The sequence below is a fragment of the Diorhabda carinulata genome, chromosome 6, assembly GCF_026250575.1.
Source record: "Diorhabda carinulata isolate Delta chromosome 6, icDioCari1.1, whole genome shotgun sequence".
Lineage (NCBI taxonomy): Eukaryota > Metazoa > Arthropoda > Insecta > Coleoptera > Chrysomelidae > Diorhabda > Diorhabda carinulata.
The window spans coordinates 26319780-26329602 of NC_079465.1; the positions used below are offsets into that span (position 1 = coordinate 26319780).

At 33.8% G+C, this 9823-nt stretch overlaps 1 protein-coding gene across 1 annotated transcript; it reads right to left on the bottom strand.

The window, feature by feature from the left end:
- Positions 1-6393: 6393 nt before the first annotated feature.
- LOC130894948 (uncharacterized) lies at positions 6394-9564 on the bottom strand. Its single transcript, XM_057802011.1, has 3 exons — positions 9368-9564; positions 8116-8250; positions 6394-6665 (listed from the first exon to the last, which is right to left on the bottom strand). Exons 1-3 carry the CDS (start codon positions 9417-9419, stop codon positions 6427-6429), a joined length of 426 nt encoding a protein of 141 aa, XP_057657994.1. The 5' UTR covers positions 9420-9564; the 3' UTR covers positions 6394-6426.
- Between the last annotated feature and the right edge of the window lie 259 nt (positions 9565-9823).

Sequence of the window (9823 nt, forward strand, 5' to 3'; positions counted from 1 at the left end):
TACTTGCCCTAAACAACGTATTAATTGAGAAAATCAGTTGCGATTTGGTTGATTGCATCATTTAACTATATTATTCCAATTTTTAGATAAAATTACAGCGGTGACACCTTGTGGAAAAATAAAACATTTTAGAAAAAATTGCACTTTTTAACACGCTTGTATTAGCCTCACCTGTATGTTTGTTTGTAATACTCCTTTTGTGGCTAATTACTGTTAGTATATCCCACCACTTGAATTGCATTCGTTAGCTAAGCGAGTTAAAGCGTCAACCTCCGGATTCGCCGGTCGCAGGTTCAAATTCTGTTCACGTTGTACAAAAAGTACGTCAAATTAAACTGTTTTTATTGAAATTTCGAAGGAAATTAAAGAAATAATGAGGATTTGAAAGACTATTGTCAGAATAAAAACTGGAATTGCATTAACCGAGCGGGTTAAGGCGTCAACCTCCGGATTCGCCGGTCGCAGGTTCAAATTCTGTTCACGTTGTACAAAAAGTACGTCAAATTAAACTGTTTTTATTGAAATTTCGAAGGAAATTAAGGAAATAATGAGGATTTGAAAGACTATTGTCAGGATAAAGACTTGAATTACTTTAGTTAGCCGAGCGGATTAAGGCGTCAACCTCCGGATTCGCCGGTCGCAGGTTCAAATTCTGTTCACGTTGTACAAAAAATACGTCAAATTAAACTGTTTTTATTGAAATTTCGAAGGAAATTAAAGAAATAATGAGGATTTGAAAGACTATTGTCAGAATAAAAACTGGAATTGCATTAACCGAGCGGGTTAAGGCGTCAACCTCCGGATTCGCCGGTCGCAGGTTCAAATTCTGTTCACGTTGTACAAAAAATACGTCAAATTAAACTGTTTTTATTGAAATTTCGAAGGAAATTAAGGAAATAATGAGGATTTGAAAGACTATTGTCAGGATAAAGACTTGAATTACTTTAGTTAGCCGAGCGGATTAAGGCGTCAACCTCCGGATTCGCCGGTCGCAGGTTCAAATTCTGTTCACGTTGTACAAAAAATACGTCAAATTAAACTGTTTTTATTGAAATTTCGAAGGAAATTAAAGAAATAATGAGGATTTGAAAGACTATTGTCAGAATAAAAACTGGAATTGCATTAACCGAGCGGATTAAGGCGTCAACCTCCGGATTCGCCGGTCGCAGGTTCAAATTCTGTTCACGTTGTACAAAAAATACGTCAAACTAAACTGTTTTTATTGAAATTTCGAAGGAAATTAGAGAAATAATGAGGATTTGAAAGACTATTGTCAGAATAAAAACTGGAATTGCATTAACCGAGGGGGTTAAGGCGTCAACCTCCGGATTCGCCGGTCGCAGGTTCAAATTCTTTTCACGTTGTACAAAAAATACGTCAAACTAAACTGTTTTTATTGAAATTTCGAAGGAAATTAAAGAAATAATGAGGATTTGAAAGACTATTGTCAGGATAAAGACTTGAATTACTTTAGTTAGCCGAGCGGATTAAGGCGTCAACCTCCGGATTCGCCGGTCGCAGGTTCAAATTCTGTTCACGTTGTACAAAAAATACGTCAAATTAAACTGTTTTTATTGAAATTTCGAAGGAAATTAGAGAAATAATGAGGATTTGAAAGACTATTGTCAGAATAAAAACTGGAATTGCATTAACCGAGGGGGTTAAGGCGTCAACCTCCGGATTCGCCGGTCGCAGGTTCAAATTCTGTTCACGTTGTACAAAAAATACGTCAAATTAAACTGTTTTTATTGAAATTTCGAAGGAAATTAAAGAAATAATGAGGATTTGAAAGACTATTGTCAGAATAAAAACTGGAATTGCATTAACCGAGGGGGTTAAGGCGTCAACCTCCGGATTCGCCGGTCGCAGGTTCAAATTCTGTTCACGTTGTACAAAAAATACGTCAAATTAAACTGTTTTTATTGAAATTTCGAAGGAAATTAGAGAAATAATGAGGATTTGAAAGACTATTGTCAGAATAAAAACTGGAATTGCATTAACCGAGGGGGTTAAGGCGTCAACCTCCGGATTCGCCGGTCGCAGGTTCAAATTCTTTTCACGTTGTACAAAAAATACGTCAAACTAAACTGTTTTTATTGAAATTTCGAAGGAAATTAAAGAAATAATGAGGATTTGAAAGACTATTGTCAGGATGAAGACTTGAATTTCATTAGTTAGCCGAACAGGTTAAGGCGCCAACCTCCAGCTTCGCCGGTCGCAGGTTTAAATTCTGTTCACGTTGTACAAAAAATACGTCAAATTAAACTGTTTTTATTGAAATTTCGAAGGAAATTAAGGAAATAATGAGGATTTGAAAGACTATTGTCAGGATGAAGACTTGAATTTCATTAGTTAGCCGAACAGGTTAAGGCGTCAACCTCCGGATTCGCCGGTCGCAGGTTCAAATTCTGTTCACGTTGTACAAAAAATACGTCAAATTAAACTGTTTTTATTGAAATTTCGAAGGAAATTAAGGAAATAATGAGGATTTGAAAGACTATTGTCAGGATGAAGACTTGAATTTCATTAGTTAGCCGAACAGGTTAAGGCGTCAACCTCAGGATTCGCCGGTCGCAGGTTCAAATTCTGTTCACGTTGTACAAAAAATACGTCAAATTAAACTGTTTTTATTGAAATTTCGAAGGAAATTAAAGAAATAATGAGGATTTGAAAGACTATTGTCAGGATGAAGACTTGAATTTCATTAGTTAGCCGAACAGGTTAAGGCGCCAACCTCCAGCTTCGCCGGTCGCAGGTTTAAATTATGTTCATGCTGTACAAAAAATACTTCAAGTTAAACTGAAAGTTAAAGGAAAATTAAAGAACTAATGAGGATTTAAAAGACTATCGAGAACAACTTTAATTGCGTTCGTTAACCGAGCGCGTTGAGGCGTCAACCCCATTATACGCCGGTCGGGGATTCAAATCCTCGAAATTTTCCTCAAAGGTTGTTATCAAACTTGCGACAAGTTACTGTTGAATTGAATAATACTTCCAATTAAAAATGCAATGGACGTGAAAACTGGTTAATTTGTTATATAAAATTAGCAATTCAAAATCAAAAGTTGTTCAATTCGAAAATAAAATGATTTCAAATTCAAGGAAATTAACAGTTTCTTAGCTGCATCACTGATTTCCAGGTGCTTTTTCTTTGGTTCGAATCACATGTACGTGACATTTTCGGTGAGTTTCTGATCCTGAAAGTCTTCTAACAATATTCCGACTGGTAAAATCGACTTCTGCACTATTTCAGCAACATGCAACAACATTTTATGCAACGTGGATTGCATTCATACATCTCTGCTGTTTCTTCTGAGAAAAAACTTTTTTTGTACATAAAAAAAGCAGAAATATAGTCAATCATTTTACTGTACTTTGTTTATGAGTATTTCTTAACTGTTAATTAATGCATTCTTCCATTACATTGTTTAAACTTTCTTTTATATACTCAAATTTTCCAATTCCACACATTTTCCTCAATGTCTTTTACTTCTGGTTGTTCTTCTTCAAACTGTTTTTCAATTTTGTTTGTCAAAACTAATAATTAACAATGTAGTCTGAAAATTCACTATTTATCTTGACAATTAACATTTATAGTAATGACAATTTTTTATGACACTGGCGCCACGATTGGAACTAAATTTGTGTGCCGAAATTTACATGAAATTGACTTTTTTATTGGGGATTTTTTATGAGCAGAATTGCGCGCCGTATACTCGAGTAAAAAAAGGTTAAAATATTCTCTATTATTATATCATAACGTTTCTTATTAGTCACTTGTATTCGTAGTCGAAGATAAAATGGAAGGAACCAGTGATAATCCTCACATGGATCAAAACACAATTATTAGGACCTTAGTGTTCAAGAATTTCCACCACAGTTGAAAAATTAGAGAAAAATTCTTATTGATCTTCATGATCGAATTGTAATAACAAAAAATTATTCTAAAAAAAATCTTTTGTACTCACATTTTGTGCTAATTCGTCCCTGGTGACCGAAATAAAAAATTAAGTTCAGCTCTTATCGTTGTCTTTCAACGGCAGACAATTTGCAGTTTCACAAGGATCGTTTACTTGCAATAATATGTACAAGGTTTTTATGATAATATTTTTGAATATTTCTAACAATTAATTATTATGATATTCTACACAACATGGTATATGGCGGCTTCACGGAAACTAACCTCATCTATATTAAAAAAAAAGTTATTTTTACGGATACGTTATGTTAATAAAAAATACTCGTTTCAAAAATATTCTGATGTTATATAATTAATTAAAATAATTTATATTAATATGTATATAAAAAGATGTCTGTCGAGGTACTGAAAAATAAATTCGCGATAAAATTCTACAAAAAAAACTTGTACAGAGGTCAGCAAAAGTCCGGCAACAACTTCGCATTAAGAGAAAAAAAATGCAGCGTCAAAATGAATTTATTCAAAGAAATTACAAAGGAAGGAATTACACAGGAAGAAATTACATTGTGTCAGGTCACATGACACTCGAATCATCGTCGTCCGCTTATCCAATATCCAATCCAATCCAATTTTTCGTAGCCATTGATTTTGGCCTGTATTTTGTTTCTCTGGTTTTTATGATGTTATATGGGATTTGCCTGTTGTATTTGAGGTTAGGTTAGGTTAGGAGGTGTACCACGTCATCCAGTTGTATTCGGTCAAACGCCTTTTCCAGATCTATAAAACACATAAACGCCGGTTTATATGTTTATGTACAATATCTTCCCGATATGAATCCTTGCCATTCATCGCTCAATGTGGTTAGTTCCTTTATATTCTTTGTCATGATCTTTGTTACTAGCTTCAAGATCAATGAAGTTCAATCTCCAAAATGAAAATTAAGGTACTCCCGCACACATAACGTGTACTGTGGCAAACCTCCATTCTGCATGAAATGACGGATGTTCGCGAACGTTGGATCGTTGTCGTAAATCATAGACTTTGGCCCATCACGTGACCCTCAGAAAAGTACGGACCCACGAGATCTCCCGCAAGAATATCTGCCCGCACACACACACCAGGCAGGTTTAATTCTTCTTCAATGAACGTGAGGATTCTGGTCGACCCAGTGCACGCAATTATGTCATCCTGACTGCATCCGAGATACCGCTCGCAAAATTTCAATCTGCGAAATCACACTCGTGAAGTGCGTGGAGGAGACGCGGACGGTAAACTCGATAGTGCATACGTTTCAAAATCCGTTCTAAAAAACGATCGGATGTTTGAAGTTCAGTTTCCATATTTCCGTTAGTTATTACAGATACCTGTTATCCAGAACGCGGCGCGTCGGCAACAGAGCCCGTTTTTAAGAATGTCTGGTACGTCTTTTACACCGTTAAACGATCTGGTGACGGCGAGTTAGGAAATTGATGTTGAAATCCGGTAAACATAGTTTCGTGATCCGCGTTCGTACGCAGATACGACATAACAAAAACAAATCTTTCTTGAAGCGTGAATTTGTATCGGTTATTCATTCTGAAAACGCGTCTACTCGACGAGCACGTGTTATTATAACACAACTATCTGAATAACGAACATGGTTCGTTTTAATCAGAATTGAGCGATCTGACGAATTATCAAAATCAGTTGATGTCCATTTCAAAATGGTCGCCGTGGGGTAAACAAATGCTTTTGCTCTTTCTCTGTGGTTTAGGAAGTTATTTAGTGGAATTAACACATTATTATTGCCATATTTATTATGAAATGGCTTCTTGAAGAGTTGCTCGTTAAAGAATCGCGAAATTTCCACCAGAAACGAGGTTTCGTTCTTAATTTTCGACTATGCAGCGTTTTGCTTAGTATAAATAGGCGTTAAATATAGTCTGGAAAGGAAATATATTGTGGAAAGTTAGCAAGATTCTGACTAGAACTCCTTTTACCTAATGAAAAGGGGTCAACTCTACCTAGAAGTTTTTCTTTATATATTTCAGCTGTCACTGGGTTATCACTTTGTAACCTTAAAAAGTAAATGTTCTAAATTTTGTACACCACTTGACAGGTTACTTGCAGATTGGTACTACTGATAAAACACGACTGCCAACGTTTGAACTGTAATTTCGTCTTATACGCGAGCACTGATTTCACTCACACTATGCATATTTAGCGGTATTACGACGTTTCGTGACTTTGCATTTGATACATTATTGAAAATTCATTAAAAAGTACGCCACTGACTATTAAATACGATCTCATAATTCTTACGACCGTGTTTAGTCGGAAAATTACGACTATTAGGTTATGTATTATTTTATTTTTAATTTCTGGTACCTGACCTGTAAAATTCGAACAAATAACACGTCATCCACATATTTTCGTCGTTCGATAAATTACTGTTATTTCAAGCGAAATCACTATAAACAATACAAACACAATGGTAACGATAAAACTTTAATTTTAATTATTTCAACTTACATTAATTTACACAAAACATAAAATGCGATAAAAGCCAAAAACGCCGGGACGGTTACCGCGGTAGCCGTCGATTTATTGCAGCCGGTTTTGTCACAGGTTTGGCATTTATTATCGTAATATTGAATTTTGTTTCCTGGTTGCATATTTTGGATGTTTTTGAGAAAGAGTTCGCACTCTTGACCGTTTTGAGGCAATTGACATTGTTTAAGAGCATTGTACTTCTTTATTGTACCTTCTGTAAATATAAACAAAGATCAGTATACAGAATGTATCCAAAGAAAATACTTCCGTATCTGTCAAGTTGATAATCATGCTAAAAACACGCTATTTTGGCGTTTTCGAGGTCGCATAATCCATTTATCGAAATCCCAGATGTATGAAATTAGTACTTTCATTTTTTTCCCGAGTTTTAGGTCGGTTAAGATAACCCAACTTAAACTAAAGTAAACCTAACCTAATCAGAAAATGGGTCCGTTCCTTGGTCTGTAAATAGAAGTAAAAAAAATAAAAACGTGAACAATTATTATCGACTTTTTTCTATCAGTACATCTTTTCCCTTTTCCATCAAACCCCCATCTCCTAAAACAAAGGCACACCCACTTGTCCAAATCATAAATTCAGTTCAAAGAACCGAATCAGATGCCAACTAATGCATTTATTTGTAAAACCTTTCGTCCAATTCGTAAATTTAATTCGGCTCTCGATAAACGTATTATACGACGTCGAAAATGGTAAACTAACGTGTTTTGATTATGATGCTAAACCGGGCAAATACGGAAATATGAAGGGTGTTCTAAAATTATTGCAAGATTCAAATTTGCCGCCATTTATGCAGTAAATTGTTGATACACAAATCAACAGCTTACAGTTTAGGGTTAGTTGAAATGGAGCGTTAAACGTTAGAACAACGTGTCTTCAATATTGAACAATATTTCAAAAATAATGAAAACTTGGTGGCCACAGTTCGAAAATTTCATACAAAATTTGGTGGGAATAATGTCTCACTTCATAAATTGTGAAGAGAGTGACACGAAGTACATTTTTACCTTGATGGGTTTTGTTAATAATCAAAATTGCCGCTTTTGACGTTCCGAGAAAAAAAAATCCAACCACATGTCACTAATCGGTGTGTATTTTGGGCTGGAGGCTTAATTGGACCATACTTGAAAATGAGGCTGGTCAAGCAGTGAATACTACTGGTGCTCGATATCGCGACATGATAACATAATTCTTTTTACATAACATTTCCAGGTCATGTGCTAGTTTCGGTTATCAGAATGGAATTATTTAAAATCACACAACCACGCATGTATTAAAGGTGCATCAGCAAAATTTATCAAGTTTTTACAGAAAATTACATTCAAAAGGCTAAAAACTATTTTTTCTATATAATTCAAATCTTGCGTTAATTTTGGGACACCCACTAATTATGAAATTTAGTCAGTAAGTTCTTATTACAACGTAACCTTCCAATAAGAAAGCATTTTTGAATTTTACACTCTCTAAAGGGGATGGAAATTTGTATAAAAATCCATCCAATTTGAAGTAAAGATTCACTAATTTTGTGTACATTATTCTACTTTATAGTGACCCCTGTATACTGTAGAGGGTAAGTATATCATAGACTGCTTACTGATAATCAATTTTAAACTAGAACATAGATAAATGTTTCAAAATAGTTTTACCTTGTATTTCAATAACAACACTTATACAAATGGACGGGTCCGTACAATGTCCAATATTTTCGATGTCTTTACAAGCATCATCTTTTCTTTCTGTCATGTAAGTCGTGTTACAATTATAACATTCCATGGCGTAAACTGTAATAAAAAAAAACATTATCTTATAATATCGCAACGTTGATATATACAGCTTGTACCGTTTATATTGGAAACATTAAAATGAGGTATAAAAACAAAATAATGTAAAGCTCTGCTGAAAGCGACGAAGATGTGGCAACTCCGCGTTGTTATGAAGCCGATGACGTAACTACTTCAAACATTGTTGAATGAGGTTTCACGTGAAACATTATATACTTTACACTCTATTAAAATTAGATATCTTGTATATATAGTCAATAGTCTCATATTAGTATACTCCTCATGTCGCTTTTCTAAGTATATTTTTGTTATTTTTCTACTCCACTGTCTTTTACAATGTAAATAATAAGTTTTAAATAGAAGCTATAGAATTCTAACAATTATAGTACATATTTCTTGAGGTCATATTAATTATTAAAACGATAAGGTATACTTGTACACAACAATAACGATAAATATATGTACCTATTGCACATTGAATTTAGTACGCAGGTAGAAATCATTTCTGACATGCCAGGTCAAGTTTAAATTATACGCCAATTATCTCAATTCTTTATAATTTTAATAAGACATTTGAGACACCACCCTCCCTGTACCAAGCAAAATGGCGGAAAGTACATAATAAAAAAAAGCGAAAATAAATCAGCAAACAATTTCTAAATTGTCGAGAAACACTTAACATTTGGAAATATTAAATTCATTGCGAACGTTATTTTTAGTGATGCTATTTGTATATTAAAAATAGCATCCTAAGTTTTTTTGCATTATTGATTAAGCCAAACCTAGGAAATTTCTCCTATATTCAGTAGAGCGTGCATTTATTGATGAATTGTAAAAAACTAACCAAACCCATGACCCAAATTTGTAAACCATGAAAACAAAAACAACATATCTATATAATAAACTATGGAATTAATCTAATAACAATGGAACCGCAATTACAACAAATCATTTTTTTATTTAACTATGTATAAACAAATAAAATACTAACGGTTAGCATCCCCTACATTTTTATTATGTATTATTTATGTTACATAAACAATGGAATCTCCGTAATAATAAATTATAAAAAAATCTATTCTTAACTAGAGCATCATTTCTTTTATTTTGAACTTACCCGTAGTTAGACTAAACACAGTCAAAACACTAAGAATTAGAATCGCCTGCATTTTTATTTATTGATTGTAATGAAAAACAACAATTGGATGAACAGATTGTATGTGTATTTAACAATTCTCTTCGTACAACTGCTTGGTATCAGAAGGTCTGTGCAACTGGCGACAAACGACTATTTTCAGAATGCAATATTAGATCGCACGAGCGGATCCATTGTTTGGGAAAAGGGATTGACTGAGTTCGACAAAGAAATAAATTATAAAAGACGATAATATATTTTATTTTTAATTAGCAATAACGATTATTCGAGAACTTACATACCTTTGTAATAAGTTTAAATAAACTGTTATCATATTTTATTGCAAAATCATAATCATCAACAAATTTTAGTCGAAATTTTGGCTAATAATAACTAACTATTCTTTTGATTCTACCATTTCACTGTATTAGTATATAT